Raw genomic sequence first — 16,038 nt, 5'->3', positions numbered from 1 at the left:
CACCCAACTGTGCCACTTAAAGCTAACCCTAGATATCACATCACTTCATCCATAAATATCTCAGTACATATCTTTAAAAGTCAAGCCGGGCACAATGGCTCATGTCTGTAATCCCAGCACTTTGGGAGGCTGAGGTGGGAGGATCACCTGAGGTCAGGAGTTCGAGACAAGCCTGGCCAACATGGAGAAACCCCATCTCTACTAAAAATACAAAACTAGCTGGGTGTGGTGGTGCATGCCTGTAATCCCAGCTACTCAGGAGGCTGAGGCAGGAGAATCGCTTGAACCCAAGAGGCGGAGGTTGCTGTGAGCCGAGATCACACCATTGCCCTCCAGCCTGGGCAACAAGAGCGAAACTCCACCTAAAAATAAATAAATAAATAAATAATAATTTTAAAAAAATGAAAGTCAAGAACATTTTAAAATGTAGAACAAACTGCCAGAATTGTGAAGAATAATTCCTTAAAATATCTAATTCATGTTCAAATTTCTCTGCCATAAGTGTTTTGGGGTTGTCTGGATTTATTTTTATAGTCTAAGTTATAGTCTGAATAAAGTCTTACGATGTTTATTTAATATGTCACTTCAGTTCCTTTCTTTTTTATTTTGATACGGAGTCTCTGTCGCCCAGGCTGGAGTGCAGTGGTACAATCTCAGCTCACTGCAATCTCTGCCTCCTGGGTTCAAGCCATTCTCCTGCCTCAGTCTCCCAAGTAGCTGGGATCACAGACGCGCACCACCAAGACCAGCTAATTTTTGTATTTTTAGTAGAGACGGGGTTTCACCATGTTGGCCAGGCTGGTCTCCTGACCTCAAATGATCCACCTGCCTCGGCCTCCCAAAGTGCTGGGATTACAGGCGTGAGCCACAGCACCCGACCCAGTTCCTTTTTCTTTCTCCTCTTTTTGCAATGTATTTGAAAAAGACTGGGGTTGTTTCTACACAGTAGAATTCCCTCTGCCCTGGATTTCGCTGAGCCCTGCAGTACGGCTTCACAGATGTCCTGGCCCCTGGACTTCCTGTCAGTTGCAGATGGATCTGAGGCTGTATCTGATTCTGGTTTGATTCTGGTGAGGACTTGGCTAGGGTGAGGACTCAGCCGTGTACTTCCTGCAAGGAGGCTTACAACCCTATGACCCGTGGTCTAACTCCCCTTTTGTGATAGTGCAGGTTACAGAGGACCAGAGCCTAGAGCCAGACAGTCATTTATTAGGAGTTTGGAAAGGGCACTATGTTAACCCTATCACATTTTCAAGGTTTATTAGCTGGAATTCCTCTTTCAATACAACTTTCCCTCTTCCTTTATTTGGAAACTCCAAAGAACAGTTCCCAAAGGTTAAATGCTCTATTGCTTCTCTTTATTTACCAAATCAGAATGAGTTGGTTCCCTAGCATCCCCCAAAGGTAACTAACTAGTGAGTGCTGTGGTGATGACCGTGGTAATGGTGGTGATGATGGTGGTGGTGATGGTGTAAGTAGTACTTTTGAAAGTCTGTTGCATACGTTAGAAAATTACATATGTGTCCGAAGTACAAAGCTAACAGCTATTACAACCTGGATGCAAGCACAGCCTGCCCCTGTGAAGTCCCTCATCTTCCATGACCCCAGGTTCTCTTCAAATTCTATAATTTCTGGAAAGACAGGCCATGGGGCTACCCCGGGGCCTGAGGGCCAGAGGGCCAGAGAGGACGGGATGGGGAGTGCTAGTGGTCATCATGCTGGGAAACGAAGTGTTAGTTAAATAGAGAAAAACTTCCCACTAAAGCAGAAAATACTCATCCAATTAAACATGTTTCTCCTTATTCTTTCTTTACAATTGAGCCTCCAAATATGACAAGGTTTCCAGGAGGACTTTTTTTTAATTTTTTAACAAAAATTGTTTCCTGATACTCTCGGGAAAGTGCACAAAAGAAACTTGTTATGAGTTTCTTGTTATGAGAATGAGACAATTATCACAGCAGCTATGAGGACCAGGAGCCCATGAAGTTTCAGATTTTGAAGCCAACAGTTGCCCTGATGCTGGCAGACTGACACCCAGACTTGAGTCCCCAGCAACACACAGTATGAGTCAAGTTTCTGCCCAAAAAGCTCAAGATGCCTTCAGTGACCTGAGGAAACCGCCATGGCACCTGCTTCTCTAAAACAGGACAATTGAGCCACAGGAGACCACAGATTCATAGCCAAGCAACCCCCATATTTGAAGATAAGAAAACAGGTTAGAAAACAAGGCCATATATAACGGGAGAGGCCTGAGCCTAGACCTTGGCTCCTGGACCAAGTCAGCTCCCTCCCACAGCACGCTGGCTGTCCCGCAAGTGGATGTAGGTTGGAGATGTTGTTGTGTGTGGTTTTCTACATGAGTATCCCTTTTGCAGGTAAAATACACTCAGGTAATATAAATAATGCACCAATCAAATGCCTCCTCTGACCTGGAATCTGTAACGCCTCCTTGTCACATGCCAACTTCTCTCCAACTGCAGACATTTAAAAAAAAAAATCAGCACTTTGAGAGGCTGAGGCAGGCAGATCACTTGAGATCAGGAGTTCAAGACCAGCCTGGCTAACACAGTGAAACCCCATCTTTACTAAAAATACAAAAATTAGGCCGGGCATGGTGGCTCACACTTGTAATCCCAGCACTTTAGGAGTTAGGCAGAATTACCTGAGGTCAGGAGTTTGAGACCAGCCTGGCCAACATGATGAAACCCCGTCTCTACTAAAAATACAAAAATCATCCAGGCGTGGTGGCACATGCATATAATCCCAGTTACTCAGCCCCTGGCTCCTGGGGCCTATGACAAGCCTGAGGAAATCAGTCACAAACCGCAGCCTGTCAAAACCAACTACAAACACATGCCCCCAAGTCCCCCCACGCCCCCTACTCCTCCACCCCCTTGTCGGCGGTGAGTGCCACAGAAGGAATGGAGTGAGAGTGGACCACAGGCCTGGGGACACGGCTGAGGCCAGCAAGGACGGCCAGGCAGGCGCCCGCCCCGGATGGCCTCAGCTCTTGATGCTGCAACATGTTTCTCACAGTTTGTCAATATTTTAGGTTTCTGGGTGAGATTTTTTTTTAAAGTTCCTATGACCTCAAATGCATACTTTGCTCTTCCATAAGCAAAGAGACCACACCACACGACAGCATTAAAAGGAGCATAATAAGGGCACCCCACCTGTGGCCAGGCTTCTGTGACAGGCCTGACCCCGTAGTCCCTCTTCTCTCATCTGCAGCTAGGTTAGAGAGCACCTCTATGGCCATTGCATAAAGGAGAAAACCGAGGCTCAGCTGGGCAGGGGCGAGGGCATGGCCCGGCCACTCAAGTGATGAGGTTAGAGAGCCACCCCCACACCCACTGGGTAAAGGAGGAAACCAAGGCTCAGGTGGGCAGGGGGCAAGGGCAAGGCCCAGCCACTGGAGCCAGGATCTGATCTTGACTTCATCAAAGCAGGGAAGCTGCCACACGGGCGCCGCTGGCCGAGCCTAGGGAAGGATGTCCTACTGCACCACAAGATAGAGCCAGTTAGCCAGTTCCATGTCTGGAGGCCACCAGGCTCACAACCCAGAAAGACTGCCAAATCTCCGGCAGAACACCCCAGATTCTGTGTATGGTGAAGCTAGGGGGAGTCAAGGGCAGAAAGCCCTGCCCTACTTGAGAAGTACAGGGAACAACACACCTGACAGATGCCCAGGAGGAACCACAGGGTGCACCTGTTTCCTTACCCCACCGGGGAGGCCCAGACCTGCACACACTTCCCCAGCAGCAAGAGGCAGCTTCCCATTTGCCTCCCAGGGAGTCGCTTCTGACTTGCAGTGAGAGAAGAGGGTCCTGTGTCCTGCTGTCTAGGCACAGTGAGCCTTTCAGTTATCCTGCAAGCTGCTAATAAGCCCTCAGAAACAAAGCTTCACCCACTCAGCTCCAAAGGGTGGAAGCAAAGAAAACACCAGGAGGTACCACGACCTTCCAAGGAGCTGCATTTGAAAAGCAGACAGCAATTTAAATTTGCCTAATCACAAGCCAAAGAGAAAGTGCTATTGTGTTTACCTTCAATCTGATTTGAACACACACACACACCCAGTATTTGTCAGAGCTGGATGTCAGTCTACAAACCACTGCACTACATTGTCCACAGCCACCTGGCGACCCAGGCACCCTCACTGTCCAGGTTTTTATCACTAAGACAACAGACTTGTGCTGTCTTCACTTTATAGCCAAGGAAAGTCGGCTCAGGGAGATTCGCCCCGAAGGTAACTATTACTGATAGAAAGGCAGCTCCCGCAAAGGCGCAGCGGATCCTCTTCTCTAAAAAACCATGCAAATGGCCAGTGCAGCATGGTCAAAGGTCCTCAGAGAGAGCCTTGTGAATGCAAGCTACGGGTCAAAGGGAGGGCATGGATCTTAGAGGAAGCTAAAAGATCCCCAAAGAGGGCGCAGCTTCAAGAAAAGACTTAGTCCCACAGGATGGAACAATGGAGCCAAAGAAATGCAAAGGGCTTACCTGTTCCAGTTGGACTTGCACACCGCAGGGAATCACCACCTTTCAAAGAGAGAAGAAACAGATAAGCAAATGGATTCTCCAGGAAAAAATTAGCATAATAATCAAGCCAGGCTCCCAAAGGCATGAAACTGTCTCTAACCTCACTCTGGCCACAAAGCTGTAGCAGATCAAGACTGACAAGATTTAGGGTTAAGAGAGTCCAGAGTTTTGTTCACTTTTGGAAAGTCCCTGTCCTTTTTGCTAATGTCATGGAAACCATGGGGCCTCCCCTTCCAGAAAAATGCAAATCACGCATAGATACAAAATTTAGCCCCCACTTTCACAAAGAACTGGTAGACCTCAAGGATGGAAACCTCTGAGTTGGTCTGTGCTTGGGGAGCTTGGGAGCAGGGCCCAGAGAAGGAGGTGGAAGGCTCTGCCTGGTGGTCTTCAAGCCCCCACTTCTCCCATCCTCACCCAGGGGCATGCATTCTCTACACAAGGGGCCACCTTTTCTAGAACTATTTCTACAAGTAGAACTGAAGAGTCTGAATGTGGCAATGTCAACGTGGTTATTCCATTCCGCACAAGAGACGGGGAGAGGAGACTTTGACTCCACCATAGTCTCTGAAGACCGAGAGCTCCCTGGGAAAGACAAAGAAAGTAACGAAGGCGAGGCGGTTCAAACACAGTCAGGAGAGGCAGTTAGTAACAGGCACAGGGAGCCACCAGTCCTGCAGGGCAAAGACCTCACCTTGGGCAGGATCTCCACCACTTACTAGCCACAAGACCTTGGCCTTTAATCTCTCTGTGCCTCAGTTTCCACATCTGAAAACTGCAGGTAACAACAGTGCCTTCCAGGCAGGTTCACGGTGAGAATTAAGAGATGGCACGTGAGGAGCTCAGAAGAGTGGCACAGGTCAAGGGCTAAGGGAGCCAGACAGGCATTGCGCTGCTCTGGGGGGCCGCTCAGGAGCCAGGCGCCAGCAAACAGGATTCAGTTCCTGGTGAGTGACCTCACTTCTTAGCTTTCTTCTGGCACTACCCCCTCCAGATCCCTGGCACCTGCCTTCTCATAGAGTTGTCTGAAAATGTGCAAAGGAAGGAGAATCGTAGAGAATCTCAGAGATCTGACTAATTGTACTTGTGGTTTGGGGTGGGCGGCGGCGTTACCTTGGCCCTTACCAGGACAACTATTTATAGCCTCTTGCTTATCTTACGCAGTCCAGTCCTCAGGGAGTATGTGACACATGGCCGTTCCTGTGTCTGGGACACATCATTACTCCACCATGGCTCTGACTCAGATGGATGTCTGGGGCAGGGATCCTCTCTCAGGGCCCCTTTAAAGTTTGATGAATGGATGAGAGAATAAGTAAACAAATAAACGTAAAGCAAAACAAAACAAAAACGGCTTTGGAAACAGAAGGAGTCACAGGCAAAACCTTACAGGATGGTGGAAACAGCCGGACAAGGAGACCCCATGGTTAACAGAGCGGTGTGACTTATCTCCGCCCGAGCACAGTATCTACTCAATGCACACATGCATCTTGTTGCCTCACTCCACATGTGACATGCAGGCAAGAAATGTGCGAAGAATCAGGGCCCCTGCCTTTCAAACTCACTACCAGCATTCCTGCAATGGCATGTCAAGCATGACGAAAAAAAAAATGAGCTATGAAGGCAGGAAAACAAAAAGAGGAAACTTAAATGCATATTACTAAGTGAAAGAAGCCACTCTGAAAAGGTCACATACTGTATGATTTCAACTCTGTGACATTCTGGAAAAGGCAAAACTATGGGACAGTGAAAAGGTCAGTGAAAGCCAGGGATTAGGAGGGAGAGAGGAACAGGCAGAGCACAGAGACTCTTTAGGGTCATGAAGCTATTCTGCTTGATACTATAAGGATGGACGCATGTCATTCTGCATTTGTCTAAACCCACAGAATGTACAACACCAGGAGAGAATCCTAATGTAAACCAAGGGCTCTGGTTACTAAGACTGTATCAATATTGGCTAATCAAGTGCAACAAATGTACCGCAGGAATGGAAAATGTTTATATATGAAGAGGAAGAAGAGTGTGTCCAATTTTTTTTTTTTTTTTTTTTTTGAGACGAAGTCTCACTCTGTCACCCAGGCTAGAGTGTAGTCGCGCCATCTTGGCTCACTGCAAGCTCCGCCTCCCAGGTTCATGCCATTCTCCCGCCTCAGCCTCTCGAGTAGCTGGGACTACAGACACCCGCCACCATGCCTGGCTAATTTTTTGTATTTTTAGTAGAGATGGGGTTTCACTGTGTGAGCCAGGATGGTCTCGATCTCCTGACCTCATGATCCACCCGCCTCGGCCTCCCAAAGTACTAGGATTACAGGTGTGAGCCACCACGCCGGGCCTGAGTGTGTCCAATTTTTGTATAAATCTAAAACTGTCTTAAAAATAGAGTCTATAATACATTTTTTAAATTCACTGTCTGGAAGCACACATTTGTTGAGACAATGAAAAGAAAAGCCCTGTGCAATGTCAGAAACCTGAGTTTTAAAGATGGCAGCCACTTAAGGATTTGGTCCAGAAGCCAGGTCTGTGTGTTCCCACATCCCTCTGTGGCCAGATGGGGTGCAATAACTGCCCACCACCTGGCTTGGCCCCAGGGTGTCCTACAGAAAAGGAGAGGTGAGCTCTGTAAGCCGTGACTGCCCGAATCCCATCTCGCCCCAGACCATCCACGGCTTATATGGCTAACGGGCTCGCCCGATAAGTTGGCACGCCCAATCTTGTCGAACTCCATCCATCACTTGTCCCGCACATTTTCACTGACAGCCTTCTCCTGCCAGGACTTCACTTGGAAATGAAGCAGACTGGTCCCCAACCCCACAGAGCTTATGGCTCACGTAATAGAAACTGCATAAAATGAATCATTTTTAAGAAAGCGAGCTGGGGAACAGTGGGGAGTGAGCAGCTCCCAGGTTCTGCAGAGCAAATGGCAGGCAGCCTGGCCCTGAGCCTCCACATTCACATCCTACTGAACTTGCTTCTCTCTTCCAAGAGAATCGGTCACAGGCCCTACTGTCTGAAAATGCAGACAAAAATGTCTCAGGAAAGACCTTTTGTGGGAGTGGATTTGCAAATAAAAATGCACATGGAGCACCAACCAGAGAAAAAGGGACATTCTAGAGGCAAAGAGTCACTTGTTGATAAAGAGAAAACTCATCATTTATATAAGTACAAACATCTTATTTAGTAAAAACCATGACCAAGTGAACACAGAGGGCACTTGTTCCTTCAACGTGGCTAAAACCAGATTCCAGGACAGGAAGTCCCTGAAAAGAGACTGTATTTCTGTCACACTTTTCCTCCCTTATACTAAGGCAGGTAAGCTGACCACAGACAGAACCACAGGATGAGGCGGCCAGGCTAGGGATGCTCACACCGGCCTGCTCAGCACCAAGGAACCTATGGGGACTGTGCGACGGTGCGATCAGCTGCATTTGCTGGACAGTCAGGTGTCACTTGCAGTTCTTCGGCCTTAGCAGAAGCAGAAGCACAGTGCTTCCGTGCACAGAGCTGCATCCCTGCCAGAGCGCACACAGCTCTCCACTGATCTACAGGCTGCTCTGCCTCCCATGCATCAGGAGGGTATCTCCTGTGGATGGAGCCAGGTAAGGGAGTGGGGCACACCTGCTTGCTCTCCTCACCTCAAACTCCAGCTCTGATCACATATTCCCCGGCACTGTGGGGTTCTTTCACTGTTTTCACTGGACAGAGGGAAGCACTGTGGGTTGGGGCCAACTCCAGGTGGGCTTGGCCTTCCTCGGCACGAAGAAGCTGACACTTCTTTAGCACTTATGTTCTTCACATGCCAGTCTGACTTACAGAGAGAGCAGCCACCCAACGCTGCAGGGCTGGGAGGGTCCCGGTGCACTGCATCCCCTGAGACTGTCCTGCAGACACCAACCAGAAGCCTCTGAGCTGCGCCTGGCCCCATCAGTGCACAGCCAGCATGGCTGGGATGTGTGCGGTGGCATGGCCAGGAGTCTAGATGGGCACCCACTGGCCTTGCGCTTTGCCTGCTCTGTAACATGATGCTAAGTGAGCTGCAGGGGTGTGAGAGGATGAGACAAAAACCAGGCAGCGTTCCCTGTATCAAGGCACACTCCTGGGGAGGCCCACGGCTCATCCAATGTGTGGACTCGAATCAGCTGGATAAAAACGGAACAGTGCCCTGTCTGCAGGTCTTTCTCTGTAGCCCTCACAATAAGGCCAGCAAGCCCCCACTCTGTGTATGTGAAGCTGCATCTCAGAGAGGGCCAGGCCAGCCATGGGAACTCTCACAGAGACGACGCCAACTGGTGCCCCAGCTCCAGGCTCCTCTCCTGATAGGAGCTGCACCCTCTCTCATAATGAGCAGCTCCCTCAGGGGTTAGGGTGACAAGAGGTGACAACAGTGAGACAAGGAAGGGGGCAGAGCAGCTCCCGTTAGCAGCTACTGAAGGCTGGAGAGAAGGCAGTGGGTCATGGGCTGTGGGCCAAAAGCCATGGGCTGTGGCATCCCCGGGATCCGTCCCTCCCCTGGTGGAGGCGAGGGCCCCTCTGAGAAGCCTGTTTGGGAGCCTCTTTATTGCCTTCTTTCAGCTATCCTGGGATCCTAATCTACTGTTCCTAAGGAAACCACAAACACACACTGCTGTGCCTGCCCCACACCTGGCTACGTGGGTGCCTGGGTACGCTGGCATCAATAACCTTGTCTCCAAGCCAGCAGGTCCACAGGAGAGAGGGGCAGAGGGACAAGGGCTTGCCACCAAGTCATGACTGTGTCCTTGGGAATGTGAGTGTGTGAGTGAGCATATGTGTGAATGTGGGTGAGTGTGAGTGTGGGTGTGTGAGTGTGGGTGAGTGTGGGTGTGTGAGTGTGGGTGAGTGTGGGTGTGTGAGTGTGGGTGTGTGAGTGTGGGTGTGTTGGTGAGTGTGGGTGACTGTGTGTGTGAGAGTGACTATATGTGGTGGTGTCTGTGTTTGACTAGGTATATTTTGCTGTGGATATCTGCAAATGTATTCTTTTGTGTGAATGTGTTTAAGTTTGAGAGTGTTGTGAGTTTGCATATGAGTGGGTGAGTCAGTGGTTATGTGCATGGGAGTGTAAAAGTGGGGGTGTGAGCGTGTGTGCTTGTGAGAAAAGGGGGAGTGTGAGTGTGTGTGCTTGTGAGAATGTATGAATGTGCATGTTTGAAACTGAGTTTTGTTAAGTGTGTCTGCGTGTGTTTCTATGTATACCCTGCCTCATGTGAGTGTATCGATGTGAGAGCGTGTCTGTGTGTGTCTCCGTGTGTGAGTGTATATACCTGTATGTGTCCCTGTGTGTTTGTGTGTGTGCACACACAACAAAGCTTAGCCCTGCAGTTCCATCCCCCAAGGTGAATGAAAGCACTTCAGCTAACAAGCACATTCTGCCTTAGAAAGTGCTTTCACCCAAGGTGTACCGGCCCGGCCACCATTACCCCCAGTGCTGAGAGACACAGGGCTTGGGTGCAGATCTTCCTCAGTAAGGAGTGAGATCAACTCTTCAAACCTGAACCAATCCCTCTCTGCTTACTTCTGGGAGATCCAAGTCCTGGGAGAAATAAAGGACAACTCAGTTCTCCTCGTGCTTGACAGACATTGCTTTCCTTTTGATGAACACAATAAAACTCCAAACTCAGCTTTTATTATTGTTTCTTATTAAATTTCGCTTTGTAAACAGCCATATGGAAAGTGACATTTTTCCATCAGTTTCTCTAAAATCCTGTGGGTATAACTGATGCACTACATATTCTATAAACATGCATATTCTGTATAAAGAGAATAAACGTAAATTTCAATTCTATCTTTTCCAAATCATCAAAAATTCCAGTCATGGTGGGTCACGTGAATCAGCTTCCTAGAACCTCACAGAAACATGAAGTAAGGACTGAAGAGAGGCCGGGCACAGTGGCTCAAGCCTGTAATCCCAGCACTTTGGGAAGCCCAGATGGGCAGATCACCTGAGGTCAGGAGCTCGAGACCAGCCTAGTCAAAAAGGCAAAACCCCGTCTCTACTAAAAATACAAAACTTAGCAGGGCATGGTGGCGCGTGCCTGTAATCCCAGCTACTCGGGAGGCTGAGGCAGGAGAATTACTTGAACCTGGGAGGTTGCAGTGAGCTGGGATCGTGCCACTGCACACCAGCCTGGGCAACAGAGCAAGATTCTGTCTCAAAAGAAAAAAAAAAAAAAAGAACCGAAGCGAGCACCCTCAAGTATCAAGCATGCTTTTACACATCCGGCAGCTACAGGGAAAGCCCGGATGCTTGGCTTCTCTAACCGTTTCTTCCTGCTAGTTCTCCAGATCATTCTGCCCACATGTGAAGTCTCTACTCTACTCTGGTAACAAGCAGGCCTGGACAAACCTTGTTGATGTCAGGATTCTGGAGGGGAGAATCAGCCCAACACTACCAACTCACAGCAATGAAATGCGTTCCACAAATGCACACACACCACACACCACCGAATGCCAATCCTTGGGCCAGCATTCAGGTGCAAAACAAGTGGAAACTGAGTAGAGACAAACGGGCCAGCCACTGACCTTGCCAAACCTTGCAGACAAGGGAGAAAGCAATTCACTGAGTTAAGCCAAGTACAGAGACATCACCTTATGCACAAGTTCTATCATACATAAAATTACTTTAATCATAATAGTTTTAACGCTAAGATAAGTTGCAAAGACTCAGAAATGAAGTTTACTTTTATTTTATCTTTACAAAAACAATTCTTTTAAAAGAAACTTCGTGATGACGCCAAGATGGCAGTACTTTCTTTCCTAAGTCATGAAAACAGTCAGAGGTAACCTACCTCTGAGGCCCTGAACTAGCCAGGGAAAAACAGATACGGACACCAAATATTTGCTGACCACCAGGACCTTACGATACAATTGGGGGTTGGGACTCTTCTCTAATCTCTACACGGAGTAGCAGCCTGGTTGCAAGGAGGGTGGAGCTTTTACGAAGGACCACTTCTATTATACCACAGCTTTGACTTCTTACATTGTATGTTACTGATCAATAAAATAGCAAGATCTATAATTCACCCATTAGTTAAGATTGAAAAAGGATACACTGTTCATGTGTTTGTATTACCATTATTATCATTTATTATAAGGGCAAGGTAAGGAGAATAATCACAGAAGGAAAGTCCCCTCATTCCCAGTGCTGACACTGACCAAAGTATTTATCTGCTTAAATAACCAACAGTCTTAGCTTGAGTGAGGGGCGGCTGCCGTAACAACATACCACAGAATGGGCAGCTGACACCACAGCCGTTTATCCTCCCATAGTCCTGGAGGCTAGGAGGCTGAGATGAAGATGTGGGCAGGGTGGTTCCTCCTGAGGCCTCTCTCCCGGGCCTGCAGATGGCCACCTTCTCCCAGTGTCCTCACGTGGCCATTCCTTGTGTGTGTCTGTGTCCCAGTCTTTCTAAGGACACCAGTCATACTGGATTAGGCCCACCCTAATGACCCTATTTTAACCTAATTACCTCTTTAAAGACCTTATCTCCAAATCCTGCCACATTCTGGGGTCCTGGGGATTTGGACTTCAACATTTGAATTTGCGGGAACAAAATGCAACCCCCCAGCACTAACAAAGGTCTGATAGGACGGGTGGAGACGTCAGGTCGACACAGAACGTTCTGGGCACACCAATAGGAGCTGGGTCCCCCAGGTGAGGCCGGGGGCTCCTGACATGCCAAAGGTGGCCTTACTCATCATTCAAGCCTGCTCTTCCAATGGTGCCTGGGGACAGGGGGCTACGTAGAGGGTTGAAGAGAGGCCCAGGGTCAGACTTTCAACACAAGCCTGCAAACAACAGCAGATCTATACAAAGAATGGCAGTACAAAATGAGGACATTTGAGACTTTATTAACTTTCTTTGCTGCCTTCAAGAGCTCGCCCTAACTTTGCTTCTGTGTCTCCTTTGTCAGGCTTGACCCTGGAATCCCTAATTAGGTTCACATTCCTCAGGAAGCTCTGTTATCCCACTAAGCGTAAAAGCCCAATTTAGTCTGCTCTAATCCCCATGAGAAAACACCCGCCCGGCAGACGCAATTAAACCTTCTCAGCCTGTGGGCTGAGAACGGGACAGGAGCGGAAGAGAAAGAGAAGGAAAATTCCCAGAATCAGGTCATTATATTTTTCCTTACAGTTAACAAGCAGCTAGTGAAGATCATGTCTGTGGCATAGTAAAACAAAAAAAGAAAGGCTCAGGCTTTCCCAGTCCTTGATCTTGGCTTGGTCTCGGCTCTCCTCACCTCTGGGGGCCTCAGTTTCCCCTTTCAATCCAACTCTATGGAATCTAATAATTTTTAGACAAAAGAGTTGTGCCCCTATCCCAGATGGGCTTAGCTGAACCTATTGGAACCTTCTTTTTCATTCTTTACTTAGGCTGTGTAGCTGTTTGACATTGGCTACCTTTACCCAGTTGAGGCCTATGGCCCACAACGCAGGGCCAGGCCTTCCCTGGCCTCAGGCAAACAAGTTACCACTGGTAGGGAATATAATAGATTTAAAGCAAAAGCATAGTATCCTGTATCCATTATGTCACCATTATTTGTCTCAGATCAGAAATCAAATGTGAACCTCTTGTTGGAACAATGTCCAGAGGATTCTCGAAGTGGCTGAAAAGCACTTTCAGGATCCCTTGTGTGCTGTATACACGAGTCCCAGCAAAGGGCACAGGACAGGATCGCTCGAGGGCCCAAACACCTGCCTGCAGTGAGTCTGTCTTACAAGACCAGGGCTGAGCAGGGAGGCCAAGCGTCTCATGGTGCAGCTGAGGTCTGCAGAAGCAGAATCGGGGTCCACAGACCCCTGAAGGCCAACACTTACCACAGTCCTACGCCTTAACTTTTTAAAAAGAGAAAGAGGACATCTGGTGATTGATAACATGCTAATGGCTTGCAAAAAAAACAAGAAGAAAAACTCATAAATCATAAATCCAACCTAATTGCAGAAAGATTAAAAGGCAGTATTGAGTTGTTGAATGGTCTTTTTATTAGAGCATTATAATGCCAAGGACCAAGATTTAACTGCATCAACATTACTGGATCCACTTCCACAAGGAAAATCCAGGTCCCAACTCATGTACTCCTCACTAGCTACATCTGATCAGCCTATAATTCTCACTGGCCACCTATAATTAATAATAAAGTAATAAAGTACTGACACTGGCATTTGTGAGTAATTTACATTTTAATTCATCAGAAGAGATTGATGATTACCTCTACAATAACATCCCTGCATGCTATTGCCTGAGTAAGTTTAGTAGGTTGTGTTTTCAAAGATGGTGGCATCACACAGGGTCTTCTGTAAAGGAACTCTGCCATTCCCCCATCAAGAGGTAGAGTCTGTCCCTGTTCCTCTTGAGTCTGGGCTCGTCCTGGGTTTGCCCTGTGGCCTGCTGTGAGTGGTGGAATATGGTAGAACTCTGAAGCCTGGCCTTAGACAGCTGCAGTTGCCGCCTTCGCCCGGAGCATCCCATTCTTGGGCCCAGCCCCCATAATGAAGGGAAGCCTGAAGAGCCGCACGGAGACATCTACAAGGGGGCACCGAGGTGTCCAGTGCCAATCGTTGGAAATGGGCATGAGGGCATTTGTGACCTTCTGGCCACCCCTGTCCCCCTGTCAGCACCACATGAAGCAAGCACTGTCCAGCCAGCTCACAAATCCATCACAGCTTGTTGGTTTCAGCCACTGAGTGTACAGGGGATTTGTTAGGCAACAACAGGGAACAGAAATAGTGTGCCCAGCAATGCGCACATCCCCAGCATGCCCAGATGAGTGTGTTGGGCACCAGAATGCCATCCTTCAGTGCTGTGTGTCAGGAAGTGGAGGAAAGGGGCTCAAAATCAGCACTTGAAAAAGCCAACAGCAGCAATGAGGCCATGAGCTGTCACAGATGAGGAGATTTCAGCCACCGATGGTGGGAGCAAGAGGCTGACAGAGCGCGGCTGTGGCTTCAGCACGAGGCGGGCAGACATGACCCAGGACACCAGCCAGTGGGCGGAGAGGCAGAGGGGCAGCTTCTCGTCCATCTACACTGTGATTCACCAAAAAACGCATCAGGCTGAACATGCACGGTATGTGGTGTTCTTGAATGTAAGCTTCGGGTTTAAACAAACATGTATTTTAAACCATATATATACTGTTTCAAGCCCCAGAGTGACTGGACAGAGCTGAAAAAGCTCTGTCTTTGCATCCAGAGACTGAAATTAGGGCACGACCTCCGCTTCTCCCAGCTGGCTCTGATGAATTTACGGAGACTGTCCTCTGTGAACTCAATTTTCCTCCTCATCTGTGAAATAGGGATAATACGACGTCGTGGGGTGGATGTGAACCTCAAGCTCATAGCAAAGTCTTGACAGTGGGACTATATCAAATATACACTGTCAGATTGGAGTGAGGGTGAAAGGGACCCCACGGCCTTTCAAAGACAGCAGCATAGTGACTGAAGGCCATCTCAGACCACACATAGTGACCGAAGGCCATCTCGGCCATACAGACTTTGCCTCTCTCCTGACACACAAACTCCATATTGTTCAGACTAGGCATTTCCTGGACAGTTTTCTGATGATGAAGCTGCAGCAATGATACTGATTCATGATAATACTTAACCAGGGGCAAAACAGACATGTCCCTCGCCCCACCCTGTTCACCTGAAGGAAGGCAGGAAGGAACCAGTGCCCAAGACCATAGGCCTGACTGGGACGGTGAAACCCGAGAGTCATGTCCTACAGAGATGGCCCCGGGTTCATGTTGATGTGTGCATGGCCCCATCAATCACAGCCAGTTCTGAGAGCGATCCTACAGGCTCCTGGAAGGACGGGTCCGGATGCCATGCCTGACACCATGAACATTCTAAAACACTCAACTGGTAGTCTAAGCAAATGAAGGAACGCTTTTTGATTTTGCTTTGATTTATTCATGTTTAACATACAAGTTAAAATACCTGACTCTGAAGAAGCTGTATGAGCCTACTGAATGGGGACCTTAATTATTGGCACCAGAACTGGCTCCCTTTCCAACTGTGTGCCAGTGACTCCTAATCCCACTCACGAATGACAGGGAGTCATCATCTCATGTCCACCCTATGCTGGCTTTCTGTCGTGGCTCTGGCCACCCCATAGTGGGGGCAGCCCCTCACCACAGCTCTCTGTTTGGCCAGCAGCAGGAAGGCTGGGTTTGGGGCCCATGTGCCTGGTGCGCAGGCCTTCATGGAGGACACAGCCGCACGTCGGCAGGCCGCCCCGCTTGCCGCATGGTAGATTCCAGGGCCTGGCACTGTCAGCTCCCCACACCTGATCTCTTCTTCTCCTCTGTCCTCACCTGCAGACAACATAGCCCAGGCTCAACTCCCTTGCCTAACCCCACCTCCCACCTGTGAGCCTCAGCCCAGGCTGCTCCCTCTGCCTGGAAAACCACCTGCCCACCTCCTACTGGGCAGGTGCCTGTGCTTCAAGGCCCAGTGGCAAGGCCCCTTCTTCAGGAGACACACAAGTAAGATGTG

At 48.8% G+C, this 16,038-nt stretch overlaps 1 protein-coding gene across 9 annotated transcripts in view; it reads right to left on the bottom strand.

The window, feature by feature from the left end:
• LOC129051277 (tensin-3-like) overlaps window positions 1-16,038 on the bottom strand; it is a 159,434-nt gene that overhangs the window by 76,047 nt on the left and 67,349 nt on the right. For all 9 annotated transcript variants that reach the window (XR_010138124.1, XR_010138123.1, XM_063718474.1 and 6 more), the window contains exon 4: window positions 4,498-4,536. Coding sequence is in view for 7 of the 9 variants with exons in the window: in XM_063718474.1 (XP_063574544.1) it covers window positions 4,498-4,536 (39 nt within the window). In the remaining 2 variants the exon portion in view is untranslated. The remainder of the gene's footprint in view (window positions 1-4,497; window positions 4,537-16,038) is intronic.

Source organism: Pongo abelii, chromosome 19 (assembly GCF_028885655.2).
Source record: "Pongo abelii isolate AG06213 chromosome 19, NHGRI_mPonAbe1-v2.0_pri, whole genome shotgun sequence".
Lineage (NCBI taxonomy): Eukaryota > Metazoa > Chordata > Mammalia > Primates > Hominidae > Pongo > Pongo abelii.
The sequence above is the reverse complement of the archived record's forward strand: the minus strand, read 5'-3'. Positions and strand labels throughout refer to the sequence as shown.